Source organism: Aedes albopictus, chromosome 2 (assembly GCF_035046485.1).
Source record: "Aedes albopictus strain Foshan chromosome 2, AalbF5, whole genome shotgun sequence".
Classification (NCBI taxonomy): domain Eukaryota; kingdom Metazoa; phylum Arthropoda; class Insecta; order Diptera; family Culicidae; genus Aedes; species Aedes albopictus.
This window is the reverse complement of record NC_085137.1, coordinates 86833006-86858358: the sequence shown is the minus strand read 5'-3', so window position 1 is coordinate 86858358 and position 25353 is coordinate 86833006. Positions and strand designations below refer to the sequence as shown.

The 25353-nt window shown below is 40.1% G+C and overlaps 2 protein-coding genes across 2 annotated transcripts; one reads left to right on the top strand and one right to left on the bottom strand.

Moving 5' to 3' along the window:
* Nucleotides 1–4575: 4575 nt before the first annotated feature.
* Nucleotides 4576–6231, top strand: LOC134286112 (uncharacterized). Its single transcript, XM_062847685.1, has one exon. The coding sequence runs from the start codon at nucleotides 4576–4578 to the stop codon at nucleotides 6229–6231; it is 1656 nt and encodes a 551-aa protein (XP_062703669.1).
* Nucleotides 6232–8059: 1828 nt separating this feature from the next.
* LOC109427799 (uncharacterized) lies at nucleotides 8060–20084 on the bottom strand. Its single transcript, XM_019703390.3, has 5 exons — nucleotides 19634–20084; nucleotides 10702–11034; nucleotides 10326–10641; nucleotides 8494–8710; nucleotides 8060–8417 (listed from the first exon to the last, which is right to left on the bottom strand). The coding sequence occupies exons 1-5, from the start codon at nucleotides 19802–19804 to the stop codon at nucleotides 8210–8212; spliced, it is 1245 nt and encodes a 414-aa protein (XP_019558935.3). The 5' UTR covers nucleotides 19805–20084; the 3' UTR covers nucleotides 8060–8209.
* Nucleotides 20085–25353: the final 5269 nt, after the last annotated feature.

Genomic DNA, 25353 nt, shown 5'->3' with positions numbered 1-25353 from the left:
GAATCACTGCCGTAGTTTCGACTCTATCCACATCGTGGAGTGTATGTGCTGTGGAAAGATCGAACAATAAACAGTTTTTTCTTTGTTCACACCCAGCCGAGAAATCGCTCGGTGAGTGGAATCTCGTTCAGTGCAGACCAACTGTTTTCGTGTGCAGGTGAATAAATATATTTTTCGCAGTGGTCTGTACTACCGACTATCGTGCTGTAGTCCTCCGACATGTTGTCGGGGACCGACCCCTTCCCCAATGGGGATGCGGGTCCGTCAAACCGCCGTGATGGAGAATTCGCCGAACCTCTGTTTCCTGAATGGGGAGACCCTAACGGAAACCACGGGCAACTAGTGATGCTACGCATGGAAGCTGCGGAGGGTAGCTTACCTAACGCTCCTTTCCTCTTGCGAAAGTCAGTAGAAGCCTACCTAGGAGTAAAAATTGACGGAGCATACCCCGAATCACGAGGAGCATCATACGTTTTGAAGCTGCGAAATAAAGCTCATGTCGAAAAGCTGAAGAGGATGTCGAATCTCGCTGATGGATTCCCGATCAGAATCGTCGAACACCCAGTTCTTAACGTCTCCAAATGTGTTATCAGTTGCAGCGAAGCGCGCGTGTATTCTGATGAAGAGCTGGTCACTGAACTGCAGTCCCAAGGTGTTAAGCAGCTGCGTCGGATTACCCGGCGTGATGGAGATACGACGATAAACACACCAACCATCGTTCTTACCATCAACGGTACAACCGCTCCCGAAAGTATTTTCATAGGATGGATCCGATGTCGTACTCGACCATTTTATCCTTCGCCTATGCTGTGCTACTGCTGTTGGCAGTTCGGACATACCCGTACCCGCTGTCAAAAAACGTCCAACCCAACCTGCGGTCATTGCTCTGGAATGCACGAGATCGACAGCGAACATCCGTGTACCGCTGCTGCCTTCTGTAATCGATGCAACTCCACGAACCACGCCCTCTCTAGTCGAAAATGTCCTACGTACATCAAGGAACAAGACATTCAACATCTTCGGGTCGACATGGGAATTTCGTACCCAGCAGCTAAGCGGCAGTACGAACTTAGGCACAACCCGCAATCAATGGCCTCCGTTGTTACTGCTAGCAACGACCAGCGTTTCACTGAACTTTCCACTAAACTGGACAACGTGCTGGAGGAAATGAAGCGCAAAGACGAAAGAATAGAAGCCCTACTAACAGAAATCCGAAACAAAGACGCTCACATCGAGAGACTCGAAGCAGCAATGAAGCTTCCTTCGCAAGAAAGAATGACTCTTGCCAAGGAGCACGGAACATTTAATGATCTCGTTCAGAAGATACGCTACCTGGAAGCCGAGTTGGCCAGGAAAGATAAGGAAGTCGCAGTAATCAGAGACATTTACGTTCCTAAGAAACCTGCGAATAAATCCACTAACCTAAACTCACGTACTGAAAGTCTCCATACGGCAAACTTGGAAGTCGTCGATCCACCCGATCGGAGTAAATCCCAGACAGCGAATAATAACAAAATCGGTCCCAAAAAGAAGGTTGCTAAAACAGACAGCTACGAACTGCGCCACAAACGTTCCAAGAATTGCATCTCACCAACAACTGATCCGGAAGATATGGACATGACCTTGGACTCCCAACCCGAATCGGATGACATCGAAATCCCCTTCGGAAATAAACCGATGCTCAACGCATCCGGTTACATATCAGATACCTAAACGACCCTGCCAGTCGAGTCCTCAGAAAGTTAACCCTACATGTACAATAATCCATTGCCCAACAATGCCTCACCACCCAATTGACATTGACACTAAGAAACACACGAATGATGAGAGGACTTTACCCAAATCCCATTCCATCAAAACCATAGCCGATGATCCGAATGCCATTACGCCTCACAAATATGCAACCCGAAAATCCAAACACATCAGAGCTCAACGAATGCACCCGGTGGAGCCATTGAGCAGCCCAGGCACCGTCAGTGCGGACGTCAACTCCACACCGGTACTGCCGGACAACCCTGGACACTCTTTGGCGGCCGGAAGAGGGACGGAAAAGGGAGTTTACTCCTATACCCCTACCGACGACGTGGGAATCAACGCATCGCCTGGCAGAACTTGCCCGCTGACAGCGAACCAGCCTCCAGAATATTCATCCAGTGAAGCCCATCCCAAATTACATCGTACATACCCGGTGGAATCACTGAGTAGTTCAGGCACCGTCAGTGCGTACGTCAACTCTACACCGGTACTGCCGGACAACCCTGAACACTCTTTGGTGGCTGGAAGAGGGACGGAAAAGGGAGTTTACTCCTATACCCCTAAGGACGACGTGGGAAACATCGCACCGCTACCGACCAACACTCAACATAGATCGAACGTGGAAGAACATGCCGTCTCGTCAGAAGGTTCGACAAGCGCCCTGCCACCAACAGCAAGGTCTGATGCAACATTATACGATCTACTCCAACTCCAAAAGGGTATTCCCATCCCCGCAGCAGGGCCTTCTGTCTTGCCAGATCCACTAGTGACTGACATACAAAGAGATACCCCTGAAACGACAGTAGGTGCTCACCAGTCTGAAGTCCATTACCACTCACCATCACTCTGCCTAACCCCTCTAGAAGACCACTGGCTATCCAGTGGAACGTAAACGGTTATTATAACAATCTGGCAGACCTTGAAATTCTTGTGAGAGAGCACGAACCTATTATCCTGGCAATCCAAGAACCACACAGGATAAGTATCAGTGGTCTGAACAACTCTTTAAGAGGTCAATATAAGTGGAATCTAAAATGTAACCGAAACATCTACCATTCAGCTGCGATCGGTGTTCAGGTCGGGGTACCTCACCATGTTCTTCATCTGACAACCGATCTACCTATAGTGGGAGTTAAACTTGGCTATCCCTTCCCTCTAACGGTTATATCGGGCTATCTCCCCAATGGAAATATTCCGGATTTAAAATCAAAACTTATGGACGTAATCCGAAACCTAGATACACCAATCCTGATCATGTGGGATGTCAACGGCCACCACCCTGAATGGGGAAGTAATACCTCCAACAGCAGGGGTTTACTAATACTGGAGATTGCAGAAGCATTCGGATTAGTCATTCTCAACGACGGATCTCACACTTTCACCAGAGGTCAGACAAGTTCAGCTATTGACGTCAGCTTAGCCAGCCCATATATAGTTAATCGACTTCTCTGGGCAACAGCTGAGGATCCAATGGGAAGTGATCATTACCCGATCACTATCTCAACTGATCAACAACCCCAAGCGATATCACGCCGTCCTTGATGGAAATATGAACAAGCAGATTGGTATCAATTCCAGGAATCAATAAATTCGAAAATTCTCGACCCAGCCATGAACAATATGGATGACTTTCTAAAGGCTGTCAAGGAAGCTGCCACAGCTTCCATTCCGCGATCTTCAGGGAATCCTGGTCGTAGATCCCTCCCTTGGTGGTCTCCTGCCATAAAAAAATCGATCAAGGAGCGACGAAAAGCGTTACGTGCCGCAAAACGTCTCCCAAATGAACATCCTGCTAAACAACAGGCCATGGAGATCTACCACTCCAAAAGGAACCAATGCCGCCAACAAATACGCGACGCAAAGCTGAAAAGTTGGATGGATTTTTTGGAGGAGATCAATGCAAATCAAACCGCATCCGAAATCTGGAGCCGTGTTAACGCTTTGAACGGCAAACGGAGAGCGAAGGGAATGACTCTGCAGCTTCCCAGCGGGCCAACTCGAGATCCGCTTATCATAGCCAACGCCCTCGCCGACCACTTCGCTTCTCTCTCGTCTCTCGGCCTCTACGAAACGGATTTTCTCAGGCGCAATCAAGTATCACTCAACAGTCTAAACCAACTTGTAATCCCGGTAGAAACTAACCCTTCATCAATAAACTCGCCGTTTCGAATGGCAGAACTAAACTTCGCCCTACGTCGTTGCAAGGGCAAATCGGCGGGCCCAGACGATCTTGGATACCCACTACTCCGACACCTTACACCCGAATCTAAGGCGGTATTTCTTGAACTATTGAACAAAATCTGGACTACGAACACTATACCTAAAACCTGGACCCATAGTCTCGTTGTGCCCATCCCAAAACACGGACGTACCGCTACAACACCCAGCGATTTTAGACCGATTTCCCTGACGTGCTGTGCCAGCAAAATTTTAGAGCGTATGGTGAACCGCCGATTAAGTCGCTTCTTAGAGGATAACCAACTTCTCGACCATCGACAACATGCCTTTCGTCCTGGGCATGGCACAGGAACCTATTTTGCGGGCCTAGGCGATGTTCTCTAGGACGCAATAGACGAAAACCTTCATGCTGATATTGCCTCACTAGATCTGGCGCAGGCATACAATCGTGCCTGGACACCCCGAGCCATTCTTCAGTTAGCTGATTGGGGCCTAAGAGGTCACATTCTTTTCTTTTTGAAAAACCTTTTGTGCGGCAGGACTTTTGAAGTCATAATTGGTAATAACTACTCCTCCATCCGAGCCGAGGAAACAGGCGTCCCGCAGGGCTCCGTAATTGCAGTTACTATCTTCCTGGTCCTCATGAATAGCATGTTCGAAACGCTACCCAAAGAAATCTATGTCTTCGTTTATGCAGACGATATTGTGTTGGTTGTTATCGGCCGTACACTGAAGTTCATTAGGCGAAAACTCCAAGCAGCAGTGTCTTCGGTCTCCAGATGGGCCACCCGAACCGGATTTACATTGTCTGCAGAGAAAAGTGTCGTCTCTCATGTCTGCCGATCACGTCATCGAGTGTTGTCGTCACCGATAAAGGCAGACGGATGCCGGATTCCGCACAAAAAGTCTGTTGCAGTTCTTGGAGTCCGGTTGGACCGCAAGCTAAACTTCGGAGAGCATTTCAGCGACATCAAAAGAAACTGCGAAACACGATTGAACCTTCTTCGCACTCTCTCCAAACCACACAGGAGTAGCAACAGAGACGTTCTCCTCAGAATACTTAAGGCTATCGTCAATAGTCGCCTGTTCTACGGAATTGAAATATTTGGACTAGCTGGAAACTCTCTCATCGATCGTTTAGCCCCCACATACAATCAAGCTATTCGGACAATCGCCGGACTACTCCCATCCACCCCAGCAGATGCGGCCTGTGTAGAACTTGGAGTGCTTCCTTTCCGCTATCAGGTCACGGAGACTCTGTGCTGCAGAACCATTGGATACCTCGAAAAAACGACCGGTAATCAAGAGGTCTTTCTCCTCAGGGAGGCGAACAGAGCCCTCACCAATCTGGCCCATCTAGAACTCCCCCCGGTTGACCAGGTCCACTGGGTTGGAGCCAGAAGGTGGGACGCTACTGATCTCCATGTCGACCTGTCCATCTTGAAACGGTTTCGCGCAGGAGACAACTCTACTGCCATGCGCTCTCATGTCACCAAATTGTTAGCCGGCAAATACCGTTATCACCAACTCGTCTACACAGATGGTTCGAAGGCTTCGAACAGAACCGGTTTTGGTGTCGCTGGTTACAACACCAGCTATTTCTTCCGACTACCTGATCAGTGTTCCGTTTTTTCGGCCGAGGCAGCCGCAATACGCTTTGCCATCACAACCATAACCGGGTGCCCAACCTGCATAATCTCTGACTCCGCCAGCGTGCTTACCACTATCAACTCCTCATCTTCACGTCACCCTTGGATTCAAGCCATTCAGGCAAATTGCCCTCCAGAGACAGCATTTCTCTGGGTGCCGAGCCACTGCGGTATACGAGGAAACAATGAGGCAGACCGGCTCGCCGCAACTGGCCGATCCGGCCGCACCTTCACCGACCTGACGCCAGGAGCAGACTTGAAGACCTGGTGCAAATCCATCATCCGTTCATCCTGGGCCCAGGAATGGGCCACCAATAGACTCCTATTTATCAGGAAAATTAAAGAGGATACTACAAAATGGACAGATACAACCGACCGACGCGACCAACAAGTTCTTTCTCGCTTACGAGTGGGACACAGTCATCTTACTCATAACATGACAAACCATGGTCCTTTCCGCAAACTATGTCTAACCTGCAACACAACTATGACTGTTGAACACATAGTAATCAACTGTCCCTGCTACCAATCGGCACGTGATCATCGCGCTATTCCCCACTCAATCAGAGATGCTCTAGCGAACGAGCCGACCAACGAAGAAGCATTAATATCGTTCCTGAAGGATACTGGACTATACCAAAATATTTGACCACTCTAATCTCAACATGCATCCCTGAAGACTCTGCTACTCTCCCGGACGGATTTTAACTAACGTATAGAAACTATTTGTATTGTATCTGTATTGTATTGTAGTAATTTAGTGTCCAATTTAATACTATGTAGTAATCATCGCCAGGTGGGCCTCTCACTGCGAAGCCCTCTCCAAACCCTCCAGGAGATGAACCAGCCATAGGCTGAAAATCTCGATAATAAAGATAAAAAAAAAAAAAAACAATCCCAACTATCCCATTTTTTTAAGGTACTTGCGTCTCCATCAGCGGCGGGTGGTGACGCCGCAGATGGCTGTTACCACCCTCTTCAACGCGCAAAACGTGCAGTGATGCCAATTAAAGAAGTTAGAAATCATACGAATTAAATGTCCATTATTGTTTCGAAATTTAATAACGCCCTTATCTGAAGTGCAACTAAAAAGTTGTCTTCTAACAAAATGTTCACTACTATATGCACTAAATCTTCAGGGGGAGCGGATTGTTAGAGTTGCTTTAAATGCCTTTTTCTTCAAAAGTTTGAAAAGTTGGATATCCCCAAGGATTTCCCCATACTGAAAAATTAAAATTCCCATATAAAACTGCAAGTCAATCGCAGACTAGCTTACCGATTTTTTAGATGTTTTTTTTTTTTATTTTGCAGGGCTTCATTTTGGTCCATTTGCAACCATTTGTGAAAATTCGGGATTGTGTATTCGCTATTTTGCAAAAATCGACACGGCCTATTTTTACATGCACCAAATGTAGCATGTATGTACAAAATGCTGATAAGACCGGTAGTGCACAATGGGCACTAGATCGATGATGACTTGCAAATACTCAGACGGAGTATTCGAGCGACGTGTGCTAAGGACGATCTCAAGCAGTGTGCAGGAGAACGATGTGTGGTAGCGATGGATGAACCACGAGCTCACTGCACCTTACGGCGAACGCAACGTCCAGAAGATGACCAAAGCCCGAAGGATATGGTGCGAGGGCATGTTGCAAGAATGCAAGACAACAACCCTGAAAAGTTGGTTTTCGCCGCTGGTCCAGTTGGCATAAAAAAGCGTAATCGTTCTGGCAGGAGCACAGAAAGCACGATGGGCAGAACCTTGTGGAGCGTGATCTAGCGAGCATTGGATATGACCGAGGATATAGAGCGGCAACCACAAATAGTATATTGTGGCGTACAATTGTTGTTCATGCGTTAATTGAGAATTGTGATGTTGTGCAAATAAATGTATGCTCTGCTCTGTTATCGCAGTGAACAAATGATTAAAACATTGCTAGATCGTTTAGAAACGCATTTCACTGAACAATTTCAAGTCGATGAGTTCAATCAGGTCTTTAGAAAGCTACGTGCAACCAGTTCGAACGATAATAGTCCACCTAACAAGGCACCATAATCTAAGGTGTCATGTGATCTATGCTAAATGTTGAATGAAGGGAGTTTAAAAGATACATGACCTTCAATGGTGCCCTGCTAACAAATATTGATAGTTCAATGACTAACGTAAGTTCTTATTCCCAAACAACTTTTCTAATTTGATAGACTTTAACGCTTGGCCAAAAACCCGGGGTTATTTCCTGAGGAACGAGAATCTTGGGACATGCTTCCTGAAATCATATTCCCCAATTGTTATTGTATTTCGACACAATTATTGCCGGTCGATAAAACAGTGAAACTAAAAATTTAACATTTGCTAGTCATCAAGAAAAGTTTTAACAGATTGATGTAAATTAATTAAAAAAAGTACCGAAGGCATGATTAGTATCCGGAAGACACTCATAGTAAGTTTCAATCATAAAAGAAAACATATTTCGCCATGAACTATAACGCCATCACATTTCAAGTTTTATTTCATTTCACATTGACCAACCACCATACAATATCTTTGGTACATATCACTATTTGTACATCCATTTGGTATGAATTTTATAGTTCGGCCATCTAGGACAGCGCAAACTCTGACTAGATTAAACCCATCCTTGCTGGTCGTAAATAGTCACCACCAGCAGCAGCTTTCGATAGTAATCCTCCTCGACAAGGTTATCGTTACAAAACAGCTCCGCGTCCAGTTCGCTGTGCTCGGGAATGGACTCCTTTTTGGCCAGGACCACCCTCAGCATGGCAACGATGTGATAAAGCTCCCGCGGTGCAACTCGATTGATTTCCTCCAAGAAGCTGAAGCGAAACGTGAAACGAAAATATAAATAACCTCCATTCATTCACGAAGTCAGTCACGAAGCAGACAAATCACCTCTGGTAAGTGAATTGACTCATATTGGGACACTTCAAGCGTGCCAAATGAAACCGTAGGCCTTCGAAGTAGACGTTAAAGTAATGGTCGGTGCTGTGCGCCAAATTCGCATCCGAGACGCTGGTCAGAAGGAAAAACAGAATGTCCCGTACCAGAGAGTCCATTTGGATTAGCTGGAAATCCACAAACTTCAAGCCCGTTGGTTTTCCGGTATCGCCTGTGGATTGAGAGTAGATGTAATACATTATTATTCAGTATGTATGGTAAGATATGATTGATGTTGTTTTGTTATGAAGTTTATGTCAACTTTTTCTAAATAACTATGCAATCGGTACAAGATGTACAAGATTATCATATTTGGATTGCTTCTGGCATATTCACCAAAATATGTTACTGAAACGCAACAAGATAAACGAACATATGTACAACTAAAGGTCCGATTTCTTCACCTTGGTTTAACCGATAAGCCAGGCTTACCCATATAGTTTAAACCTGGTTTAGTGCTTAAGCCAGGGTGAAGATATCATCCCTCAGATATAAAATCCTCCAGATGAACTGTAGTGAAACGTAATCCCCAGACTTTTCCAAATCGATCCTTGAGACCAATTGTGAAGTATTTTAACCTCGACCTGCCCTGTCTCCAACGAATAAGAAATTATTTGTTTGTAATATAACAAAAAAATTAATCTAGGCTCAGCAAAGCAATAAACGCAATAAAGCCTCAAATAAAAAAAAAACACTAAATAAATAAAAAGATATCAAGCATTAGAGTAAGGTGGGGCAAAAGTTCGACTCTAGTTGAAAATTCAGTAATTCTCAAAAAATCGAAGCAAATAAAAATACATGAATACCGTGTGGTGATTCTACCATCCATGAGCTAAAATTTTGCTGAACAAAGTTACGCCAAATGTCTTTTCAATTTTGAGTTACTTTACTGTTTGTATGTGTGTGTCTTATTCGAACTTTTGCCTCACCACTGGGGCAAAAGTTCGAATCTTGTGTTTGTGGAATTTCGCTAACCGTAGCACACTATTTTGACACTTTGGTAATAGGAATACCCAAAACCAATTCATATTTGATGTTGGAACTGGAATACACTTTAAAGTTCGATCTGGAGTTTACCCAAATCAGGGTTAAATTTACTACCCCAAAAGTTAGTAGTTTTCCGCCAAATTCAGATAAAACTTTTTTTTTTCAACTTTGATCGAATTTTCTTACTAATTCCATCATTTTTAGAGATCATATGGATATTTTGCAGAATTTTAGGTTTTTACCTAAAGTTGCCACATGACTCGAACTTTTGCCCCACAATTCGAACTTTTTCCCCACTATGTGTGAAAAATGATTTCCAAATCTTTTTTGCAAAAAGTTAAACATGCTACAGCATCCTCAAAATATACCTAGTTACGCCCCAAAATAAAATATCGAATTCAATTTCATTACAATTCCATTCCATGCGATGGGAGGACCATCGCATATTACAATTTTTTGATCAAAAATCAACATTTTGTCATAACTTTTGGAAATATTGATCAATTTTCATAATTTTTGGAGTGAAAGACTCTTTTTCAAAAAAGCTTCGAACAACCTTGACACCCGAAATAAATAATTTGAATTGAGCTCAAAAACTTCAAAAGAAACTCTTGCCCCACTCGAACTTTTGCCCCACTTTACTCTACAAGTCACCCTACCGTTGCCTGACCCGTATGATGGTTATGTTTTGGTTTTATCGCGGTTTTAAAATTCATGCTTGCTGTTGATTGCCGTAATAAAAGTTAAAATGCTACTAGGGGTTACACACACAAAATAATGTGATCAAGCATATACTTTACCGTATTTTATCATCATATTGTTGACCCATAGATCGTTGTGTAGCATGGAACAGTACTGGTTCACTTCATCCGAGACCAAATTAGCCTGTCGTTTGCGGCAATCGTCAATCCGCTCCAGTAGTCGCTTTATCAACTGCTCCTTCACCCCAGCCTTTTTCAAATCAGCCTCAATCACGGTTAACATCCGCTGGATGGTCTGCTCGCTCAGACCAGCATCTATGTCTATTTTAACTAGAAACTTCTGCACGCTCGACTTGAACACTTCCGGCTTGAGCAGACGCAGCGCTATCGGAATGGCATGGAACTGGGCAAGTTTCTAAAAACAAAGACAAACATTAGCGCTTCGAGCACGTTCGGAAATCTGACAAAAGCAAACTTTGAGAATAAATTCCGCCAACTCCCGGGTGAATCCTTTCCGCCTGTCCTCCGTAATGAAACCGGCTAATTTGAGGTTCTCGAAGAGCATTACGCCGTCGGCATCCACTTTGTCGCTGTCCGGATCCAGCGAAACCCTCGTGTTGTAGCAGCGACAAAAGACGTCAATCGTCTCCTCGTCCGGAAGCCCCATCTCCTGCTGTAACTTGATCATGGCCGGAACTATCTGCGAGTAAACAGCCGCTTCCTTGACGAACGTAACGTCGATTTGAAATATCTCCAGGAACTCTTCGCTCGTTGGGCGCATTTTGGCCACCAACGGGAGTTGCTCGAGCTGGTCGTCACGCCACGTGGTAAATAGATGGAGCAAATTGAATAGGGACTAATTAATTAAATGTAATGTGACACTGGCTGGCTGTACGCAGCAATATGGGAAGTGTTTCTACTCTGTACGAGCAGGATGGCTTTGGCCTGTTTACCGCAGCTGCTAATGCCTACATTGATTTAATTTTATCCTAGCTTAACAGCTACTCGCACGGCTACTCCAGTATTAATTTAAATAATACAATCAAATTCTAACTACGCGTTTTCATAGCAAAAAGACCTAGATTTTTTTTAAACACGTTATGGAAGGAAAATGCTTTTGTGACGCAATTTATTTTAAATACTGTTATTTATTTATTCTAGTAAAAAACTTGAGCTTTTTGAACGTTGATAGAATACAGATTAAAATTCCAACTGCAAAAAATTAAACGATATTTGTTCCAAGAAACTTTCTTCTTATATTTTGGGGACAACACAGCTTAAATCAAACATCCCAAATTTAACGATCTGGAGTCCCGGGGGTCATACATAATATACAGGGTATACTCAAAATAACTGGGACAGGTAAAATTTTCACTTTTCAAAAAATGTTCAAATCGCTGTAACTTTTCGAAAAGTGCATCAAATGTTCTCAAATTTTTACTGTAAGTTCATCGACTAGTTGTTTATCAGTGGTCAAAAGTTGGAAAAGATCGGGCCATTCTACACAATAAAGGTTTTAGAAAAAGGTATAATTATCCGATAGCCAATTTTGAGCTGTTATATCTCCGGATTCAATGATCCGAATGCAATCAAATTTTGATCATTTATGACTTATATAATGAGCTATTAAATCATTTGACTAAACTTAAAATTCTTCACACGAAAGATAATTATTTCGATTGGATTATTTTTCTAATATAACACCAATTTATCCAAAACTTTATCATTGTTTCAAAATTTCAGATAGTAATTATAGTTCATTTAAATTCCCTCTAATTGAATTGAATATATTTATTGTTCGGGTAAAATAACCTATTTTTGAAGCAGCTCGTTTTATTTGTAGCAGCTCAAACTGTAATTTATTAATTAACAATAATTTAACAATTTACACTAATTCAATTTTAATTTACTTACAAGAAGTGGTCTACAAGCTCCTCTTACACGCTTCGCTCCTATTCCAATCGTACTTTTAGAGATACTGTCCTCCTGACGCGCTAGCGCTAGAAATTTGCCACTTTAGGTTGATTCTAGTTCATCGAAACCGGGCACTAATTCGACTTGTTTTGGTTTTTCTCCTATTCATACTGTATGCGCCGTCAATATGTTGATCTACAGTAATACACCGTTTGACCATCGCGTTGGTGACTGTATTCTGCGGTGTGTTAACATTATTGTTTCAAATGAAAGCAACCAAATAGCCGGAATTAAGTTGAAAAAGTAATGGGATGCATATGAAAAAATAGATAAATTTACTGAAAAAACATGGAATAAATTAAATCGCCATAACTTTTTTTCTTATTTATAATTTCAAATTAAGTCAACTGTTTTTCAAAGTTCATTATATTAGTCATAAATGATCAAAATTTCATTGCATTCGGTTCATTGAATCCGGAGATATAACAGCTCAAAGTTGGCTATCGGATAATTACACCCTTTTCTAGAATCTTTCTTACTTCGTGTGGAATAGCCCGATCTTTTCCAGAATTGGACCACTGATACACAACTAGTTGATGAACTTACAGTAAAAATTTGAGAATATTTGATGTCCTTTTCGAAAAGTTACAGCGAGTTGAACATTTTTTGAAAAGTAAAAATTTTACCTGTCCCAGTTATTTTGAGTATCCCCTATATGATTAGGGCCGGATTTACAAATGTGGGGGCCCGAGGCCACAGTGTTGTGTGGGGCCTTTATATAGCGAATATATTTTTGCCAATACATATAACATGAAAAAATATTGATCACAAATATGATAATGAACGTTTTAATATCGTTGTGGAAGAATTTTAATCTAGAACTAAAAGCAGAGCTAGGAAAATATGTTGATATTTTTCCCCCAAGGACCGTGACGTACTTAATGGTAGCCCCCAAGTGTTTGGTCACTTCGCGATCTTTGAAAAAGTTTTTTGGCGAATCCGGCTATAATTCTTCATAATGGATTACGTGGTTTTTCCAAACAATCTTGAGCCTCCTTAGATGGGACTTTTTGGAATGTTATTTGTTTTTTTTTGGCTATGTTAGACGAAAATGATCAATTAAACTAGTTTACAAAATAAAACGAAAGTCGTGAACTTCTGTCAACGACCAAAATTTTTGAAGCATAATTTAGCGCTGATTTTGAAACCGTGCTTCAAAATATTTAAAGTAGAACCGTTTTTGAGCTAAAGCTCAATATCGAGTTTTACAACTTTTTGAAATATAGAATTTAGGAAAAATCAAATATTTTGCGTTTTGTTCAACCAATTTTAAATCTTTTTCCATAAATTAAAAGCTGAATATAATACCATTCGATCATCTAAATGCAGGTTTTGCGTCAGGTTGATGAAATTCAAGATATTGGCGAGTTTTGGGGACAATCTCCTTAAATTTAAGCAAAAATTCCAAAAATATATGAAGAAATGTATTTTTTTTTTTCAAGAAAAAAACAGTTGAAAATTTTTTCACAGCGTTTATTTGACATATCATATGTAGGCGAGTTACAGTAAAAAAAATCAGCTCAAACGGAGCATTGATTACGGAGAATAAGATGTGTGAAGTGAGCGACTTTGCTTAAAAATAGAACAAAATTCAATTTCAAATGATCAACCTTGTATGGAAAGTCGGAAACAATTCCGCTCTACTGTATTTTTTTTTTCGCGTTTTCGAACTAAGGACATGATTGTACACCAAAAACGATCATCAGCTTACCGAGTTGAAAAATGATGTAAACTAGTGTTATTTATCAAATATGTGAATTCTTTGACCGTTTCGAACAACACTTGGCAAACTTTGAGGCTATAGGAAAATGATAAAAAAATGAAGGAATAAAATGTAGAAAAAAAATGAGTTAGACACGCGATGAATTTGTTTTTCAGTTTATTTGATTTTTTATAAGTCCTTCAAGTACCATGAAACATCTTCGTCGATAACATTTCAATTCAACAAACATTATAACTTCAATGTTTGGAAGAAGAAAATTAGGCTTTTTTCATACACTCCCGATGAAAAGTTTTGTCATTTTTGAGGCCAAATTTTAAGATGAGTGTGGTAATATATCCCGTCTTCTATTAGCTTAAAACTGCTTTTTACCAAACTAAGCTAAAAAATCTAGGACAAAAGTTATTTGGTAAATCAACTCTTGATGTCATCGACCAAAAGTTTTGTCAAAATGATGTATTGGCCAATAGTTTGGGGTCACTATCGTAAAACATGGAAAAGTTTATATACATTTTTTTAGAAAATTTGGCAACTTTGGGTTAAGTTTACATACAATTATTTTTGTAAAAGTTTCACATAAATCATGTTTAAAATTACTTTGACTTATCATCTTTTGAATGAGACCTAGGGTTTTGAAATCGGACGCAAATTGACGGATTTGATTTAAAAAATATATCTCAAAAACTAAAAAACATACATCTCTGATTTTTTGATATGTTACGCCAAATTCCGTGAATTTTTTGATAAAAATATAAAACCAGGTTATCTTTTTGTCTTGAGACCATGAAAACGTGAAAAAAGTAATTTATTTGAATATTTTTACGCAAAAATGCAATTTGGCCCATTCAACGTATTTTTCTTGAAAACTAGAATTCACTAGCTTTCAAACAAAAAAAAGAAGTTTTAAGTCGGTTGTGGAGCCTCGTAGCCGTGTGGTTAGGGTCACTCCATCACAACTTTTTTCTACGTTCAAAAGGTGCCTTTTTTATGACTTATGAAGCATTTGTATATTGTTGATAAACATTCAAAATTTCATTCGATTCGGTTCACTGGTTTCCGAGATATGACAGTTCGAAATTTGGTTGTCCAAAAATATATATGTAATTTAATGCCAATTCTATATATGTAATTTAATGCCACCTCTGCGTCCCCACAACCAGCACGGACTGGGGTATTTGTTAGTCGGAAAGGATGGGAAATCTAGGAGTCACCGTTGGGTCGGTGATGCGATCCATGGATAGGGGATATTTATAGTGTTCGTAAAGTGAAACCTATGAAAGTCAAGCAACACAGTTCGCTTTGGCTGCATAACATGTAGGCGTTATATACACTGTGCTGTGGAAGTTTTTTTTTTCTTTTTTTTTACGACTAACTTCTAACCAATGTATCTCAGCTTCTAACGATTGTTAACATACATTCAAATTTGATCCGAATTCTGAGGCAAACATTTTTCTGTTGTTCCATCTTTCTTCTCTTATCTCTTTTTTAAAAACAAAAAGCGATGGTTCTGCAGCTCTCAAATTAAATGAAATCGCTTTCATGGACAGCCACAACGCAGCTTTCTGTTTTTGCGATGATTTGCAAATCATGAACGGAAGAAGATCTTCCAAATCAACAACATCCATATTAAAACGCGTTCTGACTATTGAAGTACACCATTCCCAAATGATCTTTGCCTTAGGACATTCTTTTAAACGATGAAAATTAGTATCCAACAAACCACACCTACGAAAACTTTCTGAACTTCTGCGAATGTTATATGTAGAAAGCTTTTTACCATTAGCAATTAAATCATTTGCAAAAGAAAAAACTATTGATCTGATATCAGTTGAAATAAAGTTCAATTTGTATCAATTTTTTGTTCAACTTTTGGTCTACAGTTATTCACACTTACAAAATAGTTGTACAAGAGCCTAGTACAATTGTAATCATATTGTTCCTTTAATCCTTTCCCTTCTATAATCCATTCCCTTGCGTTTTTTGTTAACCTTTGAGTAAGTGAGTTCCTACTTTCTAATAAATATTTTTCTTCTAAGATCGTATCGCCACCGTCTGGATCGTAAAGAATGTTTCTTTAAAAGAGAGCTTTAATTTTTGCCTCTGGATCTACTAGCTTCAAACCACCTTTAGAATATTCTAAGTATGTTTGATTCCTTTCGACCCTGAAAATAAAACTGTGCCACAAAAATTTACCGCAAATAGATTTAAGCTGTGCAATGTGCTTATTCAAGAATGGAAAAATTTGAGCCAAGTACCAGACTTTTGATAATATAAATGTATTCAAAATCCAACACTTTTGATACAAATTCAGCTTCCTCACGTAATGTCTATTCAAGCAAAATTTTATATTATTCACTACTGTATTATAATTGGAATTAACAGTTAAGTACCAGCTTCTATAAAAAGTTATTCCTAGAATTTTCAAACAGTCCACTTCTTTTATCTTTTGAGGACCCACTTTTACTTGATTGAATCTCATGTACGTTGATTTTGTCAGGTTGATACGTATTTTATCACAAATACCATAATCTTCAAAAATACTCATGACACGATCAAACTCATCATCATTTCGAATGAGGATGTTGAAATCGTCGGCGAAAACAATTACCTTCAAAAATTTATCATAAACTAAAAACCCTGTTATGTTTTCCGACATTCTTCTTATTAACGGTTCAATGTATAAGGTAAACAGAATCATACTTAGGGGACATCCCTGTCTGACAGAGCTATTTATTTTAATTTCATCGGTAAGGAATCCATTAACTTGTACTCTAGAAGTTGCAATACTATACACATTTTTCAAACACTCAATGAGAGTTTGAGGAAAGCCAAATTTATCGAGTACTCTCCACAAGTACTGATGATCAACTCTATCGAAAGCCTTGTTCAAATCTATGCTTACCAGGCGTCCTTTGAACCGTTTATTTTCACAAGATTTGGTTAGTACACGTCGAAGGTCTCTCAAGTTATTCATACATGACTTATTCTTTACGCAGGCTGACTGTCCTACTGATAACATTTTTTCCATAATAGGCGATAACCGTTCAGCAATAATTTTCATAAACAGTTTGTAATCACAGTTCATCAAAGATATGGGTCTGTAGTCATCCAACGATCTACTACTAGTTCCTTTCCTAGGAATGAGTGTTATAATCCCATCTGCAAAGAAGTTGAAAGGAAGAGAAACGACTTTTTTCAATTCGTTTCTGGTGCTAGCGATAGCTATGAACATATGAAGATACATGAGTTGTATATGTAGAGAAGATAGAGAAAGAGACAGTAGATAGAAAGATACAAAGTAGGAGGAAAGGGACGGGTCAGGGATTGAACCCAAGACCTCCTGCATACGAATCAGAAGCGGTAGCCACTAGAACACCAAGACCGTCAGAAATGTATAAGAGCCGCAAAGTGAATTTATAGAAATTAGTATGTTTTGAGTACCACAAAATGGGGTAAGTTTAATAGTTTTAAGCCGATTTACACGAAATTCTTACGTTTAACAGCATTTTCTAAAATTTCGTATTTTTAAAACAAGCACACTAGAAACTCCTTCTATGCAGGTTAGTTTCATGCATCTGAAGAACATGGAGGTCTCAGGTGTGTGTAAAAGGGTTCCAGGAGGTCTCAGGGTGATTCCAAGGGCCTCAGAGAAGCTTCAAGGGAACTCTGGTGGTTCCAGGGGTTTCTGGCGGGATACCAGGAGGTCTCAGGGGTGTTTCAGTGGGTATCAAGAAGATTCCAAGGCAACTCGCGGGCACTTCAAGGGATCTCAGCGGGTTCCAAAGAAGTTCAAGAGCGTCTTAGGAGCGTCTCATTAACCTTCGTCGTGCATTAGCTGGCGCTAATTGCACTGACGACGTTCAGCGTGTCTGTCTGGGTCATAATGACTCCAATGCACGATTAGGTTTAAAGCGCAGGCTTAATTTATGAACAAAATTCCTTTTTTTGTGCCCTTTTTAATGAATCTTCTTTTTCTTCATTTCATGGTTCTACGTTCCCACTGAAAATTGGCCTGCCTCTCTTCAACATAGTGTACTTTGAGGGCTTCCACAGTTATTAATTCAAGGACAATTTTTGCGATTTTTAAGTTTTCGTGGAGGAAATTTCTTTGACTCCTATGGGCATAGAGTATCTTTGGCCCTGCTAAGTAAAATTCGCCAGCAAAATGATCATTAGCAAAGGAAGATCCCAGTTATCTTTGAAAGTGCTCATAAAACAAAATACCGATAAGCAAGCTTTGTCCAAGTTGGGACGTTACGCCAAGAAAAAGAAGAATGCATGGATAGAATGTAAAAATAATTATGGGTGATAAGTCCAGTCTAGTCCTTATCCAAGGTAGCCGAAATCATGTTGTAATGAGAATGGCTGATGGAGTTCTCAAATAAACTACTAGTCTAAGAAACAACGACATTTATCATACAATTCTTGAAAAAAACAATCTGTCGTTGAATGGAAATATAATTTTGATATATATTGAAAGGAGAAATAATGACTCGCGCGTCGTCAGTCTAATTCTAAAATACCAACGATTTTATCAAACCTTTGAGCAGCATAACTGCACAGAATAATGTTTCTCCCTCACACTAAGCTGCTTAAACTGTTTCCAGTACACTGGGTCACTTATTAGATAATAAATGAACTGAGGAGCACATCTTTTTGACAAAAATATATGAAGTGACTTATATTTGTACTTTATTGAAAAAATACGGTCGAAAATACTGTGCCACTTCTACAAGTTTACACGGGCACCCATACAACAAAATACTTCATTTACTATCATTTTATAATAACTTTATAATTGACATAAAAGTCTCACAAATGACTCGATTTATTTTAGGGGCTTATCAATCTTTCGAACATTTGCGCATTTTTGTTGCTATGTGTTTTGTCGCTTTTATCCTTTTTGTATCTCCAAAAAGTGTACATTCCATCTTTTCTAAACACTTTTTCTGTTGAATTCGTTGAATTATATCCCATACGGAAACATGCCGGAAACAACCCCTTTCATGGTCGCATGGTCACATGTCACGTTTGTGAGATCCATTCACAGCACAAGCAAAAATGACACAGTTGAAAAGCTGTGGTCAGGCTCGAAGATGTTCTTCCATTTCATTTTCATTCTTGGTGTTTCCCTTCATTGCCGCTGCTCACTTGGAACCTTCGTAAAGCGATTTCTAAGAATCCTTTTTTAAATCTGTGTTGTTAATGTTTGGGGTTTTTGTGTTTATTTTACTACCATGAAGTTCATTACACTTTTCTACACTGTCTTTTCCATATCTACATTTACATTTTCACTAGTACACCAAAATGTGTAAAGACAATCAAACACTTACTGAAAATTTAAAGTCTGCACAATGTTCCATACCATGCCCAAAATAAAGTTCGTATCCGAAATTAATTCAAACAATCAATGATTCCAACACAGCACAAACCAAATCGGGTGGATCGCATCAGCCAGCTGGTCAATTGCTCAATAAAACCCCGTGTAAACATCGCGGAGCATTCGTTCCCCATGCACGCGATACGAAACGTTTATCGGCTGTCCTATCCTAGCCAGCGCCAATTTTATTCCCAGCACAAAGTTTCTTCCCCATTTCACGAGCACGCAATCCATCTGCCGTTTTTTTTAATATCTGTCTCCCGAACTATTCAGAAGCATTCCCAATATTTCATCACCACGTACTAATAAGAAACTCATTCCGGGTAGTCATACCTCATCCCCGGTTGCACTGGTAACTTCAACGGTCAAGGCCAGCATCGTGCTGCCGTAGTTGTCACCGGGAGCGGTCAAGAAAGACGACTTGTAACCCAACACCTTGACGCCTGGCTCCAGCACGGGTTCCAGAAATTCCTTCAGATTCCTAATGACCGGTGGCTTTGACATTTTTCCCCCGAAATGCACTTAGGCGCCTCGGAATTACACGACACAGCAACACTTGTTGAGCTCACTCCACGTGAAAATCGCCGCAATCGTGACAACACTCGCAGCACAACCAGCCGTCGTCGTTAGCGCGCACTTTTGCCACTTTCGACACCAATCCTCAGCTTCCGAGATCCGAGCCGAGTGGAAACTGCATGCGAACCGACGGAGAGGAAAACAGCAACTGACACCCCAAAGTCATAGAATGTGCCACTAGCCACTATCTAGCGTGCGCGTCGTCGTCGCCAGCAGAAATCACCCCGTGCAGAAACCTAACCTACCGCACCGCTGGCGCTGACTGGCTGCTGACGACGGCGATGCCACCCACGCCATGCCACGCTGCTCCCCGTTGCTGGAACGAAGGGAGCAGGATGGACTCGCACTGTAGGATTTCGGGAGGTCAAAAAATGGGCGGAAAATGCAAGTTCAGTCGAGTCTCTACTGAACGAATTCCTATTATACGGACTTATATTAAGCGGGCTGTTAGTAGACAGGGGTGAGCGTCACATGAGACTAATGGGCTAATGGCTTATAGGATTTCGACCATTTGGATGTGGTCCAGTGCTGTGATGGTAAATTCAGAGCTGGGAACTCAAAGTTTCCAGATTTCAGCGCCTCCTATCTAGTACGCTCCCATGGAAATAACTTCAATATTGGGACTATAATTAAATTTTTTTTGTGGGAAAGCCCCTTCATGATTTTTTTACGTATTTTTCTGAAATTAGGCAAGAAAGGCATTATCGGTGGAATTTATTTTAGAAGTTCAGCAAGAGTTCTTTTACAGATTCCTACAGGAATTATTTGAGAATGTATTATTTCGCATGTACTTCTTTAAAATTTCCTCCTCAATTGCCTCCAGGGAAACCACCAGACAATTTCTCTAGGGATTCCTACAGAGATTCTTTCATTTCCAGGTATTTTCCTTGGGTTTTCTACAAAAGTTTTGTAAGAAATGTCCTAAAATAGTATTTCTCTATTTTTAGTATGTCCCTCAAGTATTTCTAGAATTATTCAACTAGTACAGTCGACTCTCTACATGTCTATGTTCTACATCTCGATATCTTTCCCTATCTCGATGGTTTGTTCGGTCCCTTCAATCTGCATACATTTTACCTCTCTGTATGTCGATATCTCCTTATCTTGATATCTCCCTATCTCGATGTGATCTCGTTCGTTTTTGTTCTAGGTTTTCTCTCCATATGTCGATATGCCCATATTCACAGGTTGCTAGATTTCATTTTGTGGGTGCAAACATTCTGGGAATGCGAAGTGACATTTGTTTGTTGATGGTTTTTCCTAGTTACGGAGAGTTTTTCAATCTAGTGTGTATTACAAATTGGTTCTGCGTTTCAATCTCTCCATATCTCGATGGTCCCTTCAATATCGAGATGTAGAGAGTCGACTGTATTATTCAACTGTTCTAGAAATCCGTACATATTTACATGACATCTACTGTAATAAACTGAAAACCCTACACACTTATTTCAAAGTCACTTGTTCGGCTGTTTTATTTTCGGCTAAAGTTTGGATTACCGAAGTTCGGTAAACACTAACGATAATTCAGTGCCGTTTACCGAACGTTCGGTAATGATTCACCGAACTTCGGTAATATTTTGCTGAACATCCGGTAATCTGAACTTTTACCGAAAATAGAACAGCTGGATACGGTACTTTTTTAAGTGTGTAGTTAATCCACCTAGCGCTGATGGTGCCTTTCACGTGCTTTCGACAACCCATTTCAACAAAACTCAAGTGACATGTTGAGGAATATCGCATTTTCATACGTTTAACCTTTTGTTAGTCTCGCGGTTGGCCACCACTGCCAGCACCACGCTAATGCTGAGTACGAGAAGCGAGATTTTTTCAACGTGTTGTACAAAATACAACAGCGCGATCACTCGAGTGTTTACAAAAATCCATTTCATGGCACCACAAATGATATCGTTTATCTGGCTTTTAATATTGGATCATTAAGCTCTTAAAAAAAATCACAATCTTAAATTTTGAGCTGCCATTTTGGATTTAAGTCCGCCATCTTGGAAATTCTGGTCGTCATTTATTGATTCGAGACATGTTAAATGGACCGCCATCTTGGATATTCTAGTCGCCATTTTTGGAGTCCGGACATCTTCACTATATCAAATATACCTTATATTGCACAGCAAACAATTTTGTAATATCCAGGCTTGTACTGTACTTATATATGATCCATCTATCGATTCGGTTCTAGCGATTGCTAGGTCCACTTTCATGCTGCTGCAGCTAATATGCTGCGTGAAAAGAATGTAATCTGTACATCATTTTTCTTAGAAAATTATTAGCATTTGGGCTATACATTCATAATCGGAAGACTAGAAAATATTTTATTGGCAATTTTTTTCCATTCATTTTGTATGGGACGTATTTTGGTTAAAAATAACATTCATTGAATCCTAGTATGAGAAGTAACCTAAAACTTAGATAACTCAAAATTTCTCCGATGGAATATTTTGAAATTTTCCAATTATAAAATATGGCCAAAATGCTGACATTCTGTGAAGAAAGATCGAAGGTACATGAAAGTTCGATAATAATCGAAACTTTGACACCGTGATGTGCAGCGAACATGATGTGATATCACAAGAACTTTTTTGCTGTGTGAATGGTTTTAGGGGTCGTTCATATACCACGTGGACAGCTTGGAGGGGGAAGGGAGTTCGCGAAAAGTTCACGCTTATCCACGGAGAGGGAGGTGGGGGTTCGTCAAATGTTCACGTGGACAACATTGACATATGAATTAAGAAACAAGAATCTACTAACGAAACAAATTAAGTCGCATTATTGTTGAGAATCTCTTCAACAACCGTTCTTTCATACATTTTATTCTATTATATATTGTCTTTTAGTTGGAAGTTACTTCTTCAAGGAAAAAAATCATAATATTGATTCACAAACCAATTTGTTTTAAATTATCAAAATTTTGCAAATTTTGAAAATGCAAATGGGAGTATTTCAGTCAGAAAATTTTCATTGAAGTGCTGTATGGATTTCTCGAAGTTTCATATCAATTTTTTTAATATACTTCGAAGCTTCAAAATACACGCAGGGATTTGCAGGCTTATCTCAAAAACTTATGGTGTTTCTATTGAATATTAAAGTCTGAACCTCAGCAATAAATGCTGCTGTAAATCTTGTTTTTGTAAGAATCTAAGAAATATAATCTTATTTCAACCAAAATCCAAGAAAAAAAATTACCTTATCCTAACAAAACAAACAGACAATCATAATTTGAACAAACATCCTAAAAAAAACACCGTCTTTAACCAGAGGTTGTACAGATTGAACAATCACTAATATTAGGCGATGGACATCACACGAAACACACCCAGTGAACAAAATTCCGGTTGAAGAAATTTTTTCACCGACTGGAGCTGGATTCGATCCCACACTCTCACAAACATTAAGCTCAATTAAAAAGAATGTAGAAAACTTGTAGGTACCTATTTTGTGTTACTTGCTTGTATTCTATATAAAGCTATAGAATATTTGTATTTTATAAAGTTTTTAATTATACTTAAGACATTGTTTACGAAGCAAAAAAAAATAATATTAAAAAAAACTTTTCAAAATCACTTTTTTTCATTTATTTTAGAAAAATGAAAAAAAAAAAACAGATTTTTTCGGATGTCCACGTGGATATTGGGGGAGGGGGGCAGGGGTCAATAAAAAGTCCACGCTTGTCCATGGGGAGGGGGAAAGGGATCAAAAACCATGAATTTTCTGTCCACGTGGTATATGGACGGCCCCTTAGAGCCCAAAACACCATTAAACAGCCTTAATCTTGAATTTTTAGCCACAATCTTGGACTTTAGATCATCGTCTTGTGTATTTTGGTCGCCATTTTTGAGGCCAGACTTCTTTCTCATGCCACATATACCCATATTGCATGGATTTAGAGCCTAAAACAATTATACAGTCGCCATCTTGAATTTTAGACCACTATCTTGGATATTCTAGTCAACATTTCTCCAGGCTTCTTCCCCATACCAAATATACCGATATTATGTGGATTAAAGCCTAAAACGCCATTAAACAGCCGCCATCTTGAATTTGGAACCGCCATTTCGAATTTGGAGGTGCCATCTGGGATTTCAGGCCACCATCTTAGATATTTTGGTTGCCATTTCTGAACTCCGGATATCTTCCCCATACCAAATACACCCCATATTGCATGGTTTTAGGTGATGATGATGATTTTTTATTCTTAATCACTTAACCTAATTTACAGCTCTATTGTCCACTAGGGCACTACGTGAGCGATTTCAATTGACAGCTGTATCTACAGTATTGTACAGAGCCTAGATGTATTCTATTATACTTTATCGAACTGGTTGCCTTTCTGCTGCTTTCACTTTTCTACTCTACATGGTAGAATGATGAGCACAAGGATGATAGGTGGCCGTTGTTCCTTTCCAGTCCGATTGGGGGTCCATTATGAGTAGCAGTTCGCCGATGTCCAGGTATCCGGGTTCGTTTGAGCCATGGGGCTCAGAAGAGGGTCAGTGTCAGCCGCTCTCGGTGAAGAGCAACTGACGAAAAATTGCAAGTGCCGGGGCTGGGAATCAAACCCATGACCATCCGCATATGAAGCGAACGTGTGACCAACTACGCCACGGGCCCCGGCATGATGATGATGATGATGATGATGATGATGATGGTTTCCATTCATTGTAGCACGGTACTAAGCCCGATAACAATGGGCTGTCCATTCAATGTGATTTGATCAAGCAAAACATTATAATTATACAACCAAGATCATACAATTATACAGGTCGGACTCGATTATCCGGGTGACTCCAAAATTATTTCACCCCGGATAATCGAATCACCCGGATAATCGAGCCATGCTTTTTTTCTTTTATTTTTGATGTTCTTCAATCAAAAACTGTTCGTTAAACATAAAAGCTAACATTCATAACGTTGTAGTGCCTGAACTCAACGTCTAGTATTATTACAACCATGTTTTTTGAAAATGAAATTTTAGATGAAAAATGTGAAAAAATAAAAACAATTTTTAAATAGGCTAAATCCTATTTACAGGTGTTGTATTTGATGTTTATAACATTTGTTGACATATTGTAATCTAAAAATTTATAAACAAAGCAAAAACAAACTTTTCCCCGGATAATCGAGCCATTTTTCCCGGATAATCGAGCCCCGGATAATCGGGTCCCCGGTTAATTGAACCCCCGGATAATCGAGTCCGACCTGTATATAGTGCAAGCCATCGCATTGGAGGATGCCCCAATAAATGTGAAAAAGAAGAATCTGTCATTCTCCACATAAAAGTTATAATAAGAAGTTGGTATCTCCACTCTTCCCAACCATTATGTTTTGACTGACAGCTCTTATTTCCCTCCACTCCCTAAAAATAGTTGTTTTATACCAAATGTTTTATAATATCAAAAAAGTATCATATCATAGTTTTCCCTCATAACTTACTTATTTTTCTCGTTCATTCTGAGCAATGGATT

What these genes read in the sequence shown, in the direction of transcription:
- LOC134286112 (XM_062847685.1), top strand. Translation starts at nt 4,576, where the DNA reads ATGAATAGCATGTTCGAAACGCTACCCAAAGAAATCTATGTCTTCGTT.
- LOC109427799 (XM_019703390.3), bottom strand. Translation starts at nt 19,804, where the DNA reads ATGTCAAAGCCACCGGTCATTAGGAATCTGAAGGAATTTCTGGAACCC. An exon ending in TGGCGGAATTTATTCTCAAA is followed by an intron (nt 10,642 to 10,701) that starts GTTTGCTTTTGT and finishes CTTTGTTTTTAG; the next exon opens with AAACTTGCCCAGTTCCATGC. An exon ending in CAATATGATGATAAAATACG is followed by an intron (nt 8,711 to 10,325) that starts GTAAAGTATATG and finishes CTCAATCCACAG; the next exon opens with GCGATACCGGAAAACCAACG.